This window comes from Trichosurus vulpecula, chromosome 4 (assembly GCF_011100635.1).
Source record: "Trichosurus vulpecula isolate mTriVul1 chromosome 4, mTriVul1.pri, whole genome shotgun sequence".
NCBI classification, from domain to species: Eukaryota; Metazoa; Chordata; class Mammalia; order Diprotodontia; family Phalangeridae; genus Trichosurus; species Trichosurus vulpecula.
This window is the reverse complement of record NC_050576.1, coordinates 174,744,980-174,764,891: the sequence shown is the minus strand read 5'-3', so window position 1 is coordinate 174,764,891 and position 19,912 is coordinate 174,744,980. Positions and strand designations below refer to the sequence as shown.

The window sequence follows — 19,912 nt, the reverse complement described above, 5'->3', positions numbered from 1 at the left end:
GATGGTGACAGGAGCTTGGAGAGGAAGAAAGACCAGAGACATTTTAAAGAAAAATGTCATAGAGCCACATACTAAGTAGAGAAACCACTGTCCTTGCAACAAAGACTGGCAATCAATTATTGATATCTGGCAAGCAAGAATAGACTAGGTCCAAGAATGACAGCAAGATATAGATAAGACGTGATTCTATGTAGGTAGTTTGGGCATGGGGTTAAGGTAGTCCACAAGTTATAGGAGCATTCATATTAGGTATAGACAATCCAGCAAAACTAGACAAGGTAAAAAGCATTCGGAATACAAGGAACAATACTTGTATGGAGACAAATGATCCCAGAGGAAGGCTCAAGCAGAAGCAAATAGTACCCTGGACAGCTCAGTATCCTACTTCACAGAATCGTAGCATCATTGCTGATAAAGACGGTTCTCACTTTCTTTGGGTTCTTATCCCTGACACTGCAGTACTATCTGATTGAATAGGCCCAAGCTTCATCCTATGGCCCCTGGATAAAACACTCTGGAGTTTGGTAGTCTTTTGCTGGGTTATTACACATTTTATTCCATTTGGAAAGGGGAATCCTGCTCTTCTCAAGATCCTTCAATACCCATGTCAGGGCCATATCATCTAACCAAAGAAATTTTCTCCATATTGTTTGTTTTATGATCATTAAAGCTTCCTTGGATTCATTTGGGCATCAGGAGGAGAAAGAGCGAGATATGTAGGTTTATCTTTGAGTTCTATTTCTTGTTCTCCATTGGCATTCTGATCCCTCAAATTCCCTCTCTCATCTGAGGTTGAGACCAAACTCTAAGAAAGATACAGAGCCCTGCTGAAGAGGGTTTGGTGACCAACTGGATAGAGAAAAAAGTGGAGTCAAAGTTGATGCCAAAATTTCAAGCCTGAGTGATTAGAGTAATGGTGGTGGCATTGTCACAAAGAACCTAAGAAGGGCCACTCTTGGGATGTAGGGAGAGATGAAGAGTTCAATTTGGACTATCTTGAATTTAAGGTAAAAATGTGTCATAGGTAGCATAGAGATGATTGTTTAAAAACTAATTAAATAGGTGAGCTTTTAAATGAGAAAGTATAAAATAAATTTCAACAAACATTTCCAAATGGAAAATATTCCCAGTATTCATCCAAACAGCTTTAAGGCATATGTTAGAAGGAAAGGGGAAACAAGAGGCAATCTGTATTCAAGGAGAGGGATATGATAATACATGTATATATACATATATGTATATATATGTGTGTGGGTGTGAGTGGGTGTGTGGGTGTATTTCAATGCCTTTGAACAATTGGTGATCACTGAAAAAAAAAACACAGAATAAATTAAATTGTCATTTTGTTCTGAATCAGAGGTTGGCAAACTTTGGCTCACATCGTGGTTTGCTGACCCCTGTCCTAAGTCATGTATCATTAAATAATGAGAAACATTACAAATTATATATATAACATACACAGATTCCCATGTATGAGGATTGAAATGGACCCTAAAAATATTATTGCACTTTATTTTTAGGTTGTAATAATAGCAAGCATTTATATAGTACCTTTAAGTTTTCCAAAATGCTTTACATGTGTTATCTCATTTAATCTTCACAAAAACCCTGCGAAGCAGGTGCTATTATTATCCCCATTTTAGAAATGAAGAGACTGAGGCTGAGAGCAGTAAGTGTCTGAGGTAAGATTTCCTGACTCCCAGTCCAACACTAGCCACAACACCCCCACTACCACCACCATTACCACCACCACTAGCTGCCTTCTCCAATGCCTCATTCCTGGCATAGAGTTGACCCTAGGTCTTTGAAGACTTGGTCAGCAGAGTGCAAGCTCTGTCAGGTAGGTCTTGTCAAGTCAAAAGGCCTAATAACCAATTATATGTCTGTGGTCTGAGTACTAACCTAAAATCAGAGGCATATTTCATGTGGGTTCCAGAATGAAGAATTTTTCAGCCATAGACATTCTCAAAAGGCCTTCTATGAACTAATAGCAATTATAATATGCATCAGTGGAAAGAGTACCCACATGGATGAAGTAATACATCCTTGAGGTATTGAAGTTGGGCAGTTGTAATGGTAATTAAGGTGGGACTTTTTTTTACTGTTTTCTCTTTTAGAATGCTAAAGTAATCAAGTACCTTTGATTAAGTCTTACTAAGTCTTGGAAAGCCCCAGGCCACACCCTTTTGCTGTATAAAGCCTTCAGGCCCTAAGAAAGGTATATAAACTCAGAGGTTAGCATTTTGTTTAGGGCTCTCACTCATTGAAAGAGTGTTGGCATGGAGACTCTGGGTAGCCTCTGGAGCCCCCGGCTTGAAAACCCAGATGTTGGTGCTTCTCTTTTTTCGTAACTATGTATGTGATGTCTTGATCAGACAAAGCCTGTCTGTTGAATTGTGTTATTTGCTCTGTTTATAATAATGCATGTTTGTAATTTCTGTTTGTATTTGCTCTGAAGTTCAGAGCTTTTTCCCCTGAACTAAGTGAATTATATATGTATGTTTGATTAAAGTGAGATTGTAAACCCCTTAAAGTTGCTTTCCTTAGAAAAGCAGATTAACAAACCTCTGCTGGCAGCCCTCCTGTGTTCTGGCATCGTTGGTCTTACACAGCCACAGTGGCAGCAAGCCACATTGTTGTTACAGCAGTGAATGAACAATGAATGAATCCAAAAAGCACTTAGTAAACACTTATTTTATGCCAGGAATTCTACTAAGCACTTGCAACCAATTAAGACAGTCCCTGCCCTCAAGAAACTTACATTCCAGTGGAGGAAAATGACATATTAATAATAGCTAGAAAACAAAAAGAGGCATGGATACACATGAGGCTGCCTAAAGTACAGGTTTTGTTCTGGACAAGATAAGATGATAGCTCTCCTTTCAGAATCTAAGGTCTAAGTGGCAGAATCCAAGCCTCTCATGAGAATGAGATGAAGAGAATGGCTCAAGTAAAGGCAGCTTATGTTTTGTATTCCTGAACTATCATTAAGACATTAATTGATGTCAGTTTATGACCCCCATTTTCAGAGAGAAACAATTTGTACTTGAAAAATTAAATGATAGGAATAGAATTGTATGAAAAAGAATGAACTCTCTAACCTTTTAAGTAAAAAAACAAATTCAAGATAGGAGGTTTATCTTTCAACAGCTATGTGTTTGTTTAAACCTAGATATATGATTTCCATCCATGTATAGAAACTCACTCCACCATGTTAGCTCATATGTAACTTGTAGTTTAGAGATTTGCCTGGGGCACTGAAACATTTGGCAACTTGACTGTGGTCACAAACCCAGTCTATGCCAGAGGCAGGTCATGAACCCCAGTCTCACTGACTTCAAGGCCTACTGTCTATCCAGTAGATGCTTTCTTCATCTAAAAATATGACCAAATAAATATGAAGGTATTTATTTATCACTGAAGTTAATTCCTGGAAGGACTCTACTTAAATAAGAACAAATATTCATAGAGTTATGTCTTTATAATGAGTCCATTGTGAGCACTGAATGTTCTGTTTCACCATCTTTGTGTAAAATAATCAGAGTGGACTTTTGACTCTGATGCCCATCTCACCTCTGTCTTGATACTCAAATGGACTTTCCCCATTCTTTTCATTAAGATAACCATTTATATAAGAAGTTAGAAATATAAATGAGAATGTAATTAGCCGAGCACAGAAAAGTCCCTCAGTGTATAAAACTGTTTCAGAAAGGCTAGGAAGTCCTTCAAACCTTTATATTTTATGCCTCATTGACCTATAGTCCCAGTATTGTGGAACATTTCTAGGGTGAAGGCAAGTTTCTACATAGAATTATCAGATTCTTCCCTGCTGGTGAAGTACTTGCCAGTAATGACCAAAGTGGTCTGTGACAAAGACTTGTAAACGTGTGAAAAGGCAGTAACAAATCTGCTTGATCTGTAGAGAGGTAGCAATATGGCTTGTGATGTCTGTCTGAGCCTTTACTGGAAAAAAGAAAAACTAAAAGGAAATATGCATAATGTCATTTCAGAGGCCTTTGAAAAAACATGGGTTTATTTATGCTGACTTCAAATGGAATTTTCTCAAAAGCCCATTTTCTACTTTTGAGAGGTTAATTAGGTAAAAAAAAAAAATGGCAAAAAATCATCCAGTATTTTATGTGGTCTTAAGTTCAGAATTTCTCTTCTGGGGTGCATTCTGCCCACATTGTTATTGAAAAAGAAATTGGAGATTCTTTTTAAAGACCACCTTTCATTAATCATGAATTGAACACCAGTTGCTGCTAGCAGCTTCCGAAAAAATGGTGCAGAGAAGTGGATGGTGTCAAGTTTTATTCATTAACCTAGTTGCTTTCCTGGGCTCTTGCAGGTTGGGTAGAGGAATTCTTCACTAACATGGAACTCTACCTGCTGTTCCATTGCACTGAGGCATGCTTTAGAGCCCCAGAAGGAATTTTCAGTTGTCAAAAAATTGTGTGTGATCTCCTGCCAGCTTGGTGTATGCATGTCAGATTGCCTTGAGAGGTTACATGAAAGAATAGGAAAAGAGTGATCACGGAAACACAAAGTTTCTTTAGCAGCTTCCCATAGCCTGTAGGTTTAAAATACAAAATAATCAACCAGCCATTCAAACCCCTCTACAGTCTGACTCCTGCCTATGCTTCATGCACCCTTCGATTCATTCAAATTGGCCTATAAGCAATTCTCCATACTCAAATCAACTAGCATTTATTAAGTTCCTACTGTGTGGCAAAGAGAACTCAGCTAGGTGTTTGTGAGAGCAAGAAGAAAACAAGTGAAAAACTAATGAAACAGTCCTTGCTTTCCTTCTGTCAGGGGAAATGATGCCCCTTATCCCACCTCTCTTCTTTTTATGAACCATATTCCTTCCACACCTGACTCATGAAATCCATAGCTCCTTTCAAAGCGTAGCTCAGGTGTCACATGCTATCTGAGGCCTTTCCTGACCCCTTTAGTTGCTAGCACTGTCTCATTCTTTCAAAAAAATAATACTAATAAATTTTTATTGATAAGTTTTTCATCACCTAATTTTTCCCAGTATTCCTTCCCTCTCCTCTCTAAGATAGCAATCCCATGAAACAAAACAAAGCAAAAACGTCTTTAAAGAAAAACCAGGAAAAAAAAAAACAAGAAAAGATATCAGCAAAATGGATCAATACATCAAAAAAAGTTTAAAAATATGCTGTGTTCCTCTGCAAAGGAATAGGGACAGGTATCTTCTCATTTCTTCTTTGGAGTCGTGCTTCTTCTGGGTGATGCTACAACATTCATTTTCAATTATTTTTGGTGGTTCTTCCCATTCACATTATTATAGTCACTGTGTATATTTTCTTGGCTCTGCTTGCTGCAGTCTGAATCAATTCATGGAAGTCTTCTCATGCTTCTCTGTATTCATCAAGTTCAACATTTCTTTTAGCACAATAATATTCTGTTACATATGTGCCACCATTTGTTTAAACATTCCCCAAGAGATGGGCATCTGCTTTGTTTCCAGTTCTTTGCTGCTACAAAAAGTAGTACTATAAATATTTTGGTGTATGAGGGAACTTCCATGTCAATGATCTCTTTGGAGTACAGGCCTAATATTTGAATCTCTGGGTCAAAGGCATTGTCTCTCTCTTAAAATTACTGTTTGTATGCTTTGTATTTCTTATCCATGCCTGCACAGTATCTTTCCAGTAGAACACAAGGTCTTTGAGAGTCCAGGTCAGTTTTTGCTTTTGTATTCTCCACACTGAGTATGGATAGTGTGCCTTATACATTTGTTTAATCAAATTCAATTGAGTCAGAAAGGACATTGAGGAGTCATCTTACCCACACCACTACCCTGTCTCAAAACATACATTTTTGCTTGAATCTCACTGCCAGAACTGCTTTTCAAATACAAATGGCAAAGCGCAACCTAAGTGATTGCATCCGAGGGGAAAGGCTATTAGCTGTTTTGCATTTATTGTGGTATTGAAAGGCTGAGTAGTCAAGGCAAATCTTAAATTTCTTTATCCTGCTCTCTAGGGAGATTCATTTATTCAGTAAATGTGTTTTGACAAGACCCAAGTTAGGATCCTGTCTCAGGCACTTACTAGCTATGTAACCCTGGGCAAGTCACTTAACCTCTGTCAGCCTCAGTTTCCTCATCTTTAAAATAGGGATGATAATAGTACCAACCTCCCAAGGATATTGTGAGAAACAAATGAGATAACATCTGTAAAGAGCTTTACAAACCTTAGAGTTATATAAATACTAATTGTTATCATTGTTATTATTATATATATACACCAGTATAAGAATGATGCTCATCTATGAAGCCAAGTTGCTTTACTAAGTATATGGTGTAAAGTCATTTTAAATTAAGAGTATTTTCTGATCTCTTTTTACTTTAGGTCTGCCTTATGGATGGGAGGAAGCTTACACAGCAGATGGAATCAAATACTTTATCAAGTAAGTCCGAGCATCCCAACCAAGTCAGCACTTTTTTTTTTCCACATCTGGAGCAAACCTGGCAGTCGCAGACAATCAGCAAAACTAAAACACCCTCCCAAGCCCTCTCAGAGGTTACAAAAATTAGTAACAAGAAGTGAAATCTCACCAGTTTTATATTCTGCATGATTTATGTGCTGATACTGAAGGACTCTTGCAGGGAAAGGTCTAGGAAGAGTTCCAGGGGAAGCCACGCACACACAAAATGGAAATGGAATTATCACCCTTACCTAGTGTTGACCACCTGAACTCAAGTACTAACTGAAGTGATCAATATCTTCTTTTAATACATTTTTTGTTGCTGTATTTGTTTTTTACATCACCAGAATTTCTCCCTGTATCCCTCCCCCTTTCTCCTCCCAGAGAGCTATCCTATATAACAAAAAATACTTTAAAAAAAGGAAAAGAGGAAGAAAAAATATTTTTATAAAATCAGCAAAACCAATCAATACATCACAAAAAATCTTAAAATACATGCTATGTTCCACACACATGGACCTGGCTCTTCAAAGGCATGGGGCAGGGGTGTCAATCTCTTCTTTTTGATATTTTCTTCCTTCTAAATTTCCATGATACTATTATATCCTTGTTCTCTTCCTGCCAATTGGACTTCTCCTCAGTTTTCTTTGCTGGATTTTTATCTAGGTCATGCCCGCTAATGGTAGCTGTCCCCTAGTCCTGAGCCTTCTTTTCTTCTCCTTTACTGTTTTCATTAGTAATCTCTTCAGCTCCCATAGATTGAATTATCACCTCTATGCTGATGAATCTCAGATCTACTTATCCATCTAGGGATCTGCTGACCCCAGACTCAGGTCTCCAATTGCCTATCGGATATTGCGAACTGGATGTCCCATAGACATCTTAAACTAAACTCATTATCTTTCCCCTCCAAAACCTCCCCTCTTCTTAATTCCCCAGTTACTCTGGAGGGTACGACCACCATCCCAGTCACCCAGACTTGAAATCTAGGTGTCATCCTTCACTCTACTCTTTCTCCCTCTCCATATCCAATCTCAATTTTACCTTCATAACATCTCTCCTCTATACCCCCTTCTTTCCTCTGATACTGCCACCACCCAGGTACAGGCCCTTATCACTGTGCCTCTGAACTATTGTAGCAGCCTCTTGGTTAGTCTCACTCCTTCAAGTTCTTCTTCCACTCTGCTTTCACACTCATCTTCCTAAAACACAGGTCTGACCACACCACCCCCAACCCCCATCTACTCAGTAAACTACAGGGGCTCCCTATCACCTCCAATATTAAACATAAAATCTTCTATTTGTCATTCAATGCCCTTCATAAGCTGGCCCCATTTCCAATCTTCCTACTCATCACTTGCCTCCATATACTCCACGCTCCATTGACACTGACCTCCTTGCTACCCTATCTCCCAACTGCATTCATTTTCACTGGCTGTCCCGAATGCCTGGAATGCTCTCCTTCTCGATCTCCACCCCCCAGCTTCCCTGCTTTCATAATCTCCCTAAATGCTACTACCGTCCCTCTCTCAATTACCTCCAATTTATCATATTTACATGTGAATATGATAAATTATGTAGAAAGGCAAAAACAACTGGGTACAAGTAAAATTTGTACATGTATAGAAGCAAAGCCTTGCCTATATCTCAAGCATGCCTAGCACATAATATGTGCTTAATAAATGCTTACTGACTGTCTATTCATATCTCTTCTTTGGAGCCACGCTTGGTTTTTATAATTTTGCAAAATTCGCTTTTAAAAATTGTTTTGTGATCCTTTACATTGTTGTAGTCATTGTGTTTATTGTTTTCTTCGCTTTGCTTACTTCACCCTGCATCAGTTCTTGTAAGTCTTTCCATGCTTCTCAGTATTCCTTATGTTCACCATTTCTTACCACACAGTAATATTCCATTCTACTCATGTACCACAGCTTCTCCAACTATGGCATCTACTTTGCTTCCGGTTTTTTACTTCTACAAAAAGTGCTCTTATCAATATATTGGCATATGTGACAGCTAGCATTCATCTCTAAGAGAATTAATATCTAAAGGAAAAGTGATGTCATCTCATATGCCTCCAGTGCCTTAACATAGAAGCCATTCACTATTAGGATAACCACAAAAGTAAGGTCTAGCTAGGGCTTGTTGATTCCCATAGTTCAGCTTTTACTAACCCTTTCAGCAAGCTTTTACTAAGCACCTTGCAAACATTATCTCATTAGATCATGAATTTAGGGTCAGTCTAATTGGAATCTCTTGATCTTTTGAAGCATAAGTATTTCTTTAGACTCCTCTTTGGAAAAGTCTCCTTGCTTTTGTTCATCCCTTTTATAAAACTGTCCTCATTAGAATTTTAAATCTTTTTGCTAGCAATAGGAAAGTCTAAAGCAGTTCTGTTGTTTTCGGAGGAGTTGCTTTCCTGTGTTGGTCCATGTTAGAAGAGTTCGAATATGAATTCTCACAAAATTACGTGGGGTATTAGATAGATGTCCTTCATCTCCTTTTGGGAAAATTCCATTTGCTAGACTTCCTTAGAAGCAATATGAAAATGTATATTTGATGGGGCATAGTAGAAAAAGGGCTAGCCTATGAGTCAAGACAACCTTGGTCCCAGTCTTACCACAGACCTATGCTGGCTTTGTGACCATGGATTGGCCACTTAAATTTCCAGTGTCCAAATTACTTGCTAAGACTTTAAAGAATAGAAAATGTAATGGGTTTCCACACTAGGAGTTCCTTATGGTCCAAACCAAAAATTTACATGCAAGTCCTTATGATTAGCAGGGTAGCTACTCAGTAATTAATTTTTTTTAGGCATAGCAACTTCTAAAGGCCATATGTCTAAAGCATGGGATTAAATCAGCATCAAGAGAGAGGGATTATCCACAACAATGAGACCACGAATCTTTAATGGATGCATAGATAATTACATCCCACTAATGTCCCAGCTCTGATGCTTCATTGCGGTTTAAAAGTAACCCTGATTCCTCAAAGGCTATCCTAGTGAAATATGAGCTCTAGAAGGTTCCAGTAAGCTCAAAAAGCTTTGAGTGTAGGTTCAGGGTTAGACTATGTCTTTTGTTTGAGGAGCAGCCTGACTGAGTAAGAGAAGCACATCCGTGATTTGGCCATAGGCTGATGCAGCTTTCAGCCATGGCATCCTTCCTTCTCTCCTTCTTTCCCTCCCTCCCCTTTCCTTCCTTCTTTCCTTCCTTCCTTTCTTTCTTCACTTCTTCCTTTTCTTGAATTTTGATTAATTTTTTCCAATTGACATGCATTTCCCATACTGAAAAAAGAAAAACAAAACCTTTGTAACAAATAGGCACAGACCAAAAGGAAAATGAATTCCCCCATTACCTATGTGCAGAAATGTACATTTCCATTTCATTCAGAATATTTAGTTCATCTCTTCCCTGCCAGGAGACAGAGAACGTGTTTTATTATCAGTTAATTCGAATCATATGCATCAGTGTTGCATTGGTCAGAGTTCTTTAGTCTTTCAAACGTGTTCATTTTTCCAATGTTACCGTATGCATTTCCCCCCTAGTTCTACTTACTTCCCTCCACATGCCAGTCTTCCCAAGTTTTTTTTTTCTTTTTTTACTTTTCCCAAGTCTTCCATCTTGTGGAGGGCTTGCAGTCTGCATCAAGTAATAGGCATACCCAAGTAGACAAAATCCCAATTCCTTGTAGTATTAACAACATAGAAAAAACCATTGTACATATGCTGAAAATTGTAAGGCAGCACAATGCAAGGGGTTCGGGCCTGGAGTCAGGAAGACCTGAGTTCAAATGTGGCCTCAGGTGCTTACTAGCTGTGTGACCCTGGGCAAGTCACTTACCCTCTGTTTGCCTCAGTTGACTCACCTGTAAATGGGGTTAGAACAGCACCTACCTCACAGGGCTGTTATGATGATCAAATGAGATAATATTCGTAAAAAGTGTTTAGTGTAATGTCTGGTATATAATAGACCCTATATAAATGCTTATTCCCCTCCCTTCCCTTCCCTTTCCCATCCCAAACTGCAGACACATATTAAGATGGAATTGTGACCCCATCCATTTGGATGTCCCCTTCAGCCATGCAGATCACAATCAATCTCTGCCTGACTACATTTGATGCAGATCCTGTCCATGTCCTATAGGGAGTCCATCTAACATGTCGAGAAACTTCCTTGCTCTCATGGCATTTTGAGGATATTTGTGGCGCACTCAAGCTGTCCACCTGTTATCCCTCCCGCTCCCCATATGACCCTCTCACCTTATTTTTCGCTCATGCATTTTCCCTGATGACATCTCTCCATCTTCTCTTCGCACTTCCTCTTTTGTTACAGTCTGTTATCAGCCAGTCATTACATATTTATTTAGTACCCTCTATGAGCCAGGCACTGTACTAAGCACTGAAGGTACAAAGAAGGGCAGAAACATGGCCTCTGCCACCAAAGGGCTCACAGTCTAACGACGGAGACAACATAAAAGCAACTCAGTACAAACAAGCCGTATTTGTCATTGATTGCATGCACTTCTCTGTTATCCCTTCTGGACCCCCATCTCTGCGATGCTCATTTGCAACTCTTCAAAAACTGTTGTGTTCATGGCTCTCACCCATGCAAGAAAACACACTTCTCCAACAGCATAGTGACAGATACCAGAATTACGGGTGTGGTGGAGAGCCTGACAATAAAATGCCTTTGATTGACAGTTATTTAAGGGAGGCCTGGCAGCAAAGCATCGAAGGGGGAGGACTGCCAGAATGTTTTGCTTTTTCCTTCTCCCACCTACAAAACCTTCCAGGAGGTTTAGCAAAGGGTTCCTGAGGAGGGACATACCATAGGCATCATGTAGGGAAGAAGGAAACTTTCTGAGCTTAAGGACCAGCAGTGTAATTAGTACCATATGCAATTCTTATCAGCCTCTTGTACATCTTACATCATCATGCCTCTTCAGAGAGTGACAGCTGTAGAGTGAATGTGAGCTGGCATTGGTAAAGCCCTTTGGTATTTGGGAAGCTCTTTACACATCTTTTCTCATTTTACCCTCACAGTGACCTTGTAAGGTAGGTGCCCTATTTCACAGATGAGGAGACTGAGGCAAACAGAGGTTGAACGACTTGTGCAGGGTCATACAGCTAGTAAGTATCTGAGGCAGGATTTGAACTCAGGTCTTCTTGCCTCTGCCAAGTCCAGTACAGTGTCCACTGCATCACCTAGCTGCTTCATATTCTTAACTGCTATTCAGACCTTAGCCCAATGTGTTCAGATGTTTTTATTTGCCTTAAACCTTGTGTTTTATAGGAATACTGGGAGCATTTCAGTACTGTCTTTTCATAACCAAAGTTGAGCAAGCTCCTTCTGGACAGGGCCAGCATTGGTTTGTCTTTGTATTCTTTCCAGTGCCTTGTACATAGCAGGCCCTTGATAAATGTCTGTGATAATGAATTGAATTGAAAAGTTTATTCATGCATGCATGTGCACATGTGCATCCTGGCACACAAGAGGTACTTAATAAATGCATAATAATTGATTGAAATTTTTTCAATCAATAAGCATTTATTAAGTACCTCTTGTGTGCCAGGTGCTTTGCATACAAAGACATGGGTGACTTGCCCTATATTTAACAGCAGCATGAAAACTTCATTCTGAGAATAGGCAGTCATCTCCTAGAGACCTGAAAAGTAAAACAGTCAAGGAGGGAAAATCTTAATACACAGTGACATATCACTTGTCCAGCATCATTGGGAAATGAAGCTTTCCATATATGTGAATTTTCTAGATAATTGAAACTTATTTCTACACCCCATTAAGCACCAAAGATTTCTTAATTTAACCATTTTGGTGGAAATCTTTCTCATATATATCATGGTAATGGATACTTTCTTAACAAGAACAGATTTGTTCTTGATGAAAGTATGCCATCCTTATGAACATCAACTATCATACTACGCTCTTACATAGTGATTCCTTTAAAGGCTATTGACATATCAAAAGACTGTTCTAAATTTGTAGGGAAGGAAACTACTAGTGTGTCTGCCTCTAAAAGTCAATTCAACCATTCAACTATCTATTCAACAAATATTTTTTAAAGTACCTGCTGTATCCAGTGAGTACACTTTGCAAGTCACCAGAGTAAATACAAAGTTAAGCTGAGTCGTAGTAAAAAAAAAAAATCATGTAACCAGATTTACTAATATTGTTTGTAAGGTAAGAGTAAATAGGTCTAGAATGAGGGCTTAACAGGTTTTCCCATGAGTAGGGTACTTGAGCTTTAGTTTGTAGAATTTCTGGCATCTATATTTAATGAAACAGAACCTTCTTTGCTTTCTTCTTGGCACTTAACTACAGTCCTCAATAATTTTTAGTGGTGTAAAGAGGTACTGAAACCAAAAAGTAGAAGAACCACTAAACTAGATTATATTATCCCTGAGTGAGGTCCCTTCCAACTCTGAGCGTCTATGATTTTAAGTGAAGTGTTAATATGTGAAAATGCCCCTGTCTTAAACTTTCAGAAAAAAATAATTGATTGGTATGAAATGTCAAGGGGATGGGGAAAGAAGCTTAGATTGGCAGGGAATGTGAATAATTGGCTCTTTCATTATCGGCATGGAATTTTGGAGGCAAGGAATAGTAAATAATAAACTCCTTAGGTCAGTATCTCTCCGACCTCTAATTAAAAAGGAAAGGTGCCTGAAATTACACTGCCCAAACACTGAGCAAGATAATGGGCTCCATCCATCCAGTCCCTTCCCCGAAAGTGGCATCTGTCACTGTCTTTGCAGAAATTGAATTGTTATTTCTGATGGAAGACAGGCCTCAGGCAATGGGATGAGCCTCGCTGTCGTTGCTGTCCCCAGAATGTCCAGAGTCATGTATTCCTCATTAAATGCTCTCATCAAGCCACATTTCCATTACACATCTATTAATACTGGGTAGAAGAATCAGCTTGCTTTGACTTCCAAGTCAAGCAGGGAAACGCTTCATGGACTTGATGATAATGTTTATAATGCAGAAGCTCCTATTGTATATCATTAATGAAGGTACATGGTTATTTCTGCCCATACTCTCTGGATTTTTTTTTAAACTTTCTCTACAGAGAAGGAGTTGCTGTTCTCTTAAGTTTAATGAAAAATGTAGGCTAGCCTGAAGATGCTGTAATGAAATTATCTGATTAATCTGACTTTCCCACACCCAACTTCTTATCTTCTCTGTGAAAAGCCTTAAATCTGCAGACCGCTGCACATTTAAAACAACCTACTAGTATCATTCATTTTACCTTAGGTAAAAGTTTGTATACTCTACCCCTGAGTTATATAATGTAACTAAATTGTTTTCAAAATAATATTCATTTATGAAAAAATAATTAAGATGTGCTAAGTATGGGTAGTGATACACTTAGCTTGCCAGCCTTATGGAAGATTTTGATATACATGAATTTGGGCCACTGCCACAATAGATTCCTAACCATTACATGGTGCCAAAGGACTCAATATCTCAGATAATTACTTCTAAAATTAAATTAAGTACACAACTGATTTTTCATTAAACACTAAGTGAGTGGCAGCTATGTGCAGAGCACTTTGCTGCCTGCCTATGGAGAGGGAGGCAAAGTTTATTTAAGACAGACTCTGCCCTCGTGGAGCTTCCATTCAAGCATACACAAATAATTCTGATACCAGGTAATGTATGATTCACTCTTTAGGGAAACACAGAGCCTAGTGACATTTGAGGGGGAAGGTCATTACCAACACAGGGACAAGAAGGGCTTTGTAGAAAAGATGTCATTTGTATGGGCTTATAAAGAATGGGTAAGTGTAGAGGGAAAAGGAGGATATACTAGCTCTAGATGCAGGGAATAGGATGAGCAAACAGGGAAGTAAGGCAGTACAAGATGTGTTTCAGGGACAGAGAATTACTCAGTTATCTGGAAAATAGAATGTGCAGAGAGGAAAAACATGAAATAAGCCTAGGCAGATGGGGCGGTGTCTGACTATAAAGGGCTTTAAATGCCAAACAAAGGAATTGGAACTTTTCTTAGTGGGCAAGAAGGAGTCACTGGAGGGTTTTGATCAAAGGAGTGGCTTGACCAGGTATCTGCTTAAAGATCAACCTGGCAAAGGAATAGAGGATGGGTTGGAATAAGGAGAAAGGCTCCTGCTTTGGAGGCTATTGTAGTGGTGCAAGAGGATGTTCATTAGGGCCTATATCAGCATAGTGGCAGTGGAAATAAAGAGGAAGGGAAATATGAAAGAGATGTTAAAGGGGTGGAATGGGCAGGAATTGGCTAGAGAGGAGTCAAACCCAACTTCAAGGTTAAGAACATGAAAGAGAGGGTAAGTGGGGGATATGGCAGCCAGACATGGTCAAGTTGGGAGGCAAAAGGAAGAAACACAATTCTATTTGGGGATGTACTTACTTTGAAATGCTGATGGACAGCTGCACAGAAATGGTCTATGGGCAATTTGGCCTGAAGTCCTGGCACTCAGAAGAGAGATGAGGGCTGGAGACAGAGATTTGGAAGTCTCTTCCAACTATATAGAAATCACAGTTGAGGCTATGGGATTGGAAGACATTGCATAGGAGACTGAAGACAGGACTTTGGGGAGCATATGCCTTATGAGATCAGGAATGGAAGCAAAGGGCAAGCAAAGGAAACAGAGGAGGAAGAATTAAAGAGGTAGGAGGAGAACCAGATTTTTGAAGCCAATAATCATAGGATTTTAGGTCTAGAGCTAAACAGCACCTCAGAGGTCATCTAGTCCAACCTCCTTATTTTCCAGATGACGAAACTGAGGCCCAGAGAAGTTAAATGCCTTAGCTCAGGTTACATAAGTGGTAAATATCAGAAGCAGAATTTAAGCCTAGGTCTTTTGGAGAAGAAGGAATCCGGTAGGAAGGGTAGTCATTAGTGCCGAATGCTACAGAGAAGAAGAAAGCCATTAGATTTGGTGATTAGACAATCACTGGTCATAGAACATTGGTGGGGACAAGAAGGCAGGTGGGAAGAAATTGAAAGAGTGGGTAGTGAAGAAATGAAGGCAACTCTTTCAGGAAGTTAAAGATGGACCAGAAGGGTCAGTAGAAGGCTTTTTGGGGATTAAAGAGACCTGAACATACCTGTAACCCAATTGAAAAAAAAAAAAAGCTTTTGATAAGGGAGCAACTGAACACGGCTAAAAGAAGGGGAATAATTGCCACAGCTGGGTCGTGGAGGAGGTGGGAGGGAATCAAATCAGCAGGGCAAGTAAACGGATCAGCCTTCAAGAAGAATAGAAATACCTCTTATGTGACAGAGAGGAAAGACCAGGTGATGACCAGGGGGAAGCAAGAGAGCATAATTAAAAGACAGTGTGTGGTTTGGAGCTCATATTTTTTACCCTGATTTAGGGATGATAAATAGGTCTATTTAATCTCTCTAGTCCTCAGTTTCTCCTTCTGTAAAATGAGGGTGTTGGACTAAATAATACCAAAGATGCCTTCCAGCTCTTAAAGCCTGTGATCCTGAAATCAAATAAAATTATAGTTTTGTTCTGTGTGGCTGGCACTTTATAAAAGAGGAATTTAAGTTAAGTGCTAAAATAAAATGTCTTATGTTCTAACTTTGTCTTGCAATTGTTGCCTCTCCTGCCTCTTATCTAAACTAACCAGAAAGCAGGGAAAGGGCTGTTTGTGGATAGAAAGTAACCGATCTACCTTTTCCTTTTCTTGAAGTCTCAGCAATTTTGTTGCACTTTAATAGAGCCTGTCAAGAGCTCTGCTTTGAAGGCCTTATTTATTCCGCCGCCTTGGTCCATTTTTGATTAGCTAGAAAGTGTCCACTGTCACACTAACAAAGTTTAAGAGAACCCTCATGGGATATCAGGAAGCCAGCCATCCTCGCTAAACAACCATGCAGATGTTTGCAGAGTCTGGCTCAACTGTTGCATTTCTCTAAAAATCCACAGAAGTAAACTTAATAATTAATTAAAAATTAATTAATTAAAAAATCAAAAGGAGGAGACTAAAATAAGGAAGCAAAGACTTGGGGGAGAGGGTAATGAGTATGTTTAATACCTTTCATTAAAGCCAATAACTGTAAGGTATCCTGAATGTGATCAGACCGTCAGTCTCCGTCCATGATCCAGGTGTTAAAACTTGCAGTTTGGATTTCAGAGATGAAGTCATCTATTTTGTGATTGAAGTTAACTCAAAACATAGATATTGGTCCTTTTTTTTTTTTTTTGAGAGAGGGTCTCCCAATCTCTCCCAAACTGGAAATACCATCATTACATCCCAATATAGGAGCTTTGACCTGCTCTATTTACAACCTGGGCAAGTTTTCCCTCCTTAGACAGCCTGGGGCATCATCCTCTTCCCCCGACTCCCAGAATCTCACCCTACTGGTGTTGGACTTACTGTGGACACCCATTCAGCATTGGCCTCGCTGCCACTCAGAACTCTTAAGCTTAAATGATCTGCTAGCCTCTGCCTCCCTGGTATCTGGGATTTCAGACCTGTACCACCATTCCCTCCCATCGATAGTGGTCCTTTTAAAACTGTGTTACAGTATTGCTGTGTGCTGATCTGGTGTTGATGGGAATACTTCCAAGTGCAAATACTCTCAGAGCTATGAGTTAAAATCAATGGCCAGAATCAGCAGCCAATCCTGAGCCCCCAGACCAGTAAAGGGCCCAGTAACACCAGCACATGAGCAGAGAGTCTGTGCATAGCCTCTTGAGCCTGAGACAGCTTGCTCTGAATTTTCTATAAATATCTATGAAGGGGTGGAAGAATATGAAGTACTGCCTGAGAAATCATCATTTAAAAGAAGCAAGCCAGCTGGCTTGGGTTCCATGTGATATAGCGAAGCCCACTTAAATGAATAAAACATCCATATCCAAATATCTCTCCTCTGACAGGTAGAACTTAAGCATGGCACATATTTCTTTGCACTTTGCGCAGAAGGAAAGGCAGTATTGGGTGAAATATTTTGGAACCTCATTGCCTTCTTGGAGTTATATTTTTATTTCACTAGACATTTAGGACTCATTTGCCTCCCTGGCACCTTACCTGCTCGCTGCATTTATCAAGATGTATTGTCTAGTACTAATGCCATCATCCTCACATCTCCCTAGCCTGTTTCAAGAATCCATTCTGCTGCTCCACAGGGACATTGACCTTTTTTTCCTCTTCTTAAATAAGCCCTCACCCAACTGTCTTCATCACCAGTCTTTTCTGTTATCAGTGGAAATGAGAAAATCAGCATCAGAGCCTCTCTCAGCCTCCCTCAAGGGGAATTTATTGCTCCCCATGTATATCACTTAGATTGGATTTGGTGATTTCATGTTTCTTAAATAATGGCTTAAAATTGTTCACAGTTCAAGAAAAATCATCTCGTCCTTGGGAATTGTATGCCTTCCTCTAAATTCCAATTCTATGATATTATAAAAATGACTTTGCCCTCCCCCATACTTTTCTGTAACAGTTATTTAAAACAGCCATGTATGTATTATGTGAGGCAGCTGTGGTATCGGGCATTGAGACCCGGCCTTGGAGCCAAGGAGACCTGGGTTCAACGCCTTCCTCTGACACATTGCCGGCTCTGTGATCCCAGGAGAGTCACAACCTCTCGGTGCCTGAGGCAGCAATCTTAGACTACAAGCTGTACGAAAGGTGCCAGCCTACCTTGGAAGAGGTAGTTTGCTCACCATAGTCCCTATTATGATGAAGTCACAGTCCATATCTATCTGTCAATCAATCTATCTTTACATATATATTATATATCACTATATATAATATCTGTATATTGTGTGTAAATATAGTAAATGTGCATGCATTATCTATATGTACACAATTACATCTTAATTACATACATATACGCAATCTGTACAGCTAATTGTTCACTTCATATTCTTTAATAGCTGGAGTTTACAGAGTGCTTTAAGCTTTGCAGAGCATTCTAAAACTGTTATCTATTGGATCCTAACAACAACCCTTAGAGGTAGGCGATATTTTTATCCCTGTTTTATAGATGTGGTAGAGTTGAACTCAGGTCTTCTTAATAGCAAATTCAACACTCTGCTATCAGCTGCCTCTTAATGATTTTCTCTTACCAGCAACACCATCCCATCCCCATCACATCTTTGTTACTTCACTACCCATATGACCTTGGACAAGGACTCCTCACCCTAAGTCGCAGTGTCCTCACAGGCAAAATAAAAGAGTTATTCTAAATGAAGAGGGTCTTAACTTGGGGTCTATATATTTTGAAATGCTTATTTTTGTATATTGGTTCCCTTTGTATTCTTATGTATTTTATTTTATGCATTTAAACATATTCCGAGAAGGGATCCTTACACTTCACCAGACTTCCAAAGGGGTCCATGACACAAAAAAGGTGAAGAACCTCCACTCTAAATGTTCTTTGAAGTCCTCTCTAAATCTCCCAGTCCTGTGACCCTATACTCCAGTGGATTAGATTTCTGAAACTTGTAGATTTTTTTTTTACTTTAAAAAAGAAAAAGCTAAGTCAAAAAGTGTTTTGTTTTGTTTTAGTAAATCATAGATCACATTCCATATATTCACTTATTCTGGTAAGACACACATTACATGATACATGTTAAAGATAAAATTTGACCAGAATTTTGATGGTGCCATACAAATTACCAGTTAGAATTTTGCTGAATTTTTAGCTACACGGACCCTCCAATATGAACTATTTATTGTCATGTTGATGATTGCTGATATTTGTGGATAAGTTTAAGGCTTTTAAGATACTTTCTGAATATTATATTGGATTTTCATGGCCAACCCCAAGGGGGGAGGTGCTTTGGGAATTATTATATCCATTTTTCAAATGAGGAAACCAAGGCTCAGATTAAATAACTTGCCCACGGTCATATGGGTACCATTCTAAGCAAAATGAGAATCAGTATTTGTCCTCCAGGTTCCAAGCCCAGAACTGATTCCAATATGTGGATTTCATGAGTTCCAGCAATTGAGTCCAACATTTGTTAAGTTTCTTCCTCATATTAGGCAGGACATAAGATAACGTGTTCAGCAGTGGGGATAGAAAGACCAAAAAATGGAGTAGCGACTACCATCAAGAAGGTTACGTTCTACTGGCGGTGAAGAAAAGGGAATATAACGTGCTTAAAGATAAGTAAAGTCCATGTATTTGTTGTTCAGTCATTTCAGGCATGTCCAACTCTTCATGATCCCATTTGGCATTTTCTTGACAGAGGTATTGGAATGGTTTGCCGTTTCCTTCTCCAGCTCATTTTACAGATGAGGAAACTGAGGCAAACAGGGTTAAGTGACTTGCTCAGGATCACACAGCTAGTAAGCTAAGTGGCACAATGGATAGAGCAATGGGCTTAGAATCAGAAAGACTCATCTTCCTGAGTTCAAATCTGGCCTCAGACACTTAGTAACTGCGTGACCCTGGACAAGTCACTTAACCCTGTTTGCCTCAGTTCCTCATC

General features: G+C 39.3%; 1 protein-coding gene across 2 annotated transcripts in view; it reads left to right on the top strand.

The window, feature by feature from the left end:
* STXBP4 (syntaxin binding protein 4) overlaps positions 1 to 19,912 on the top strand; it is a 228,831-nt gene that overhangs the window by 200,466 nt on the left and 8,453 nt on the right. For both annotated transcript variants that reach the window (XM_036753251.1, XM_036753252.1), the window contains exon 16: positions 6,381 to 6,438. In XM_036753251.1, coding sequence (XP_036609146.1) covers positions 6,381 to 6,438 — 58 coding nt within the window. The remainder of the gene's footprint in view (positions 1 to 6,380; positions 6,439 to 19,912) is intronic.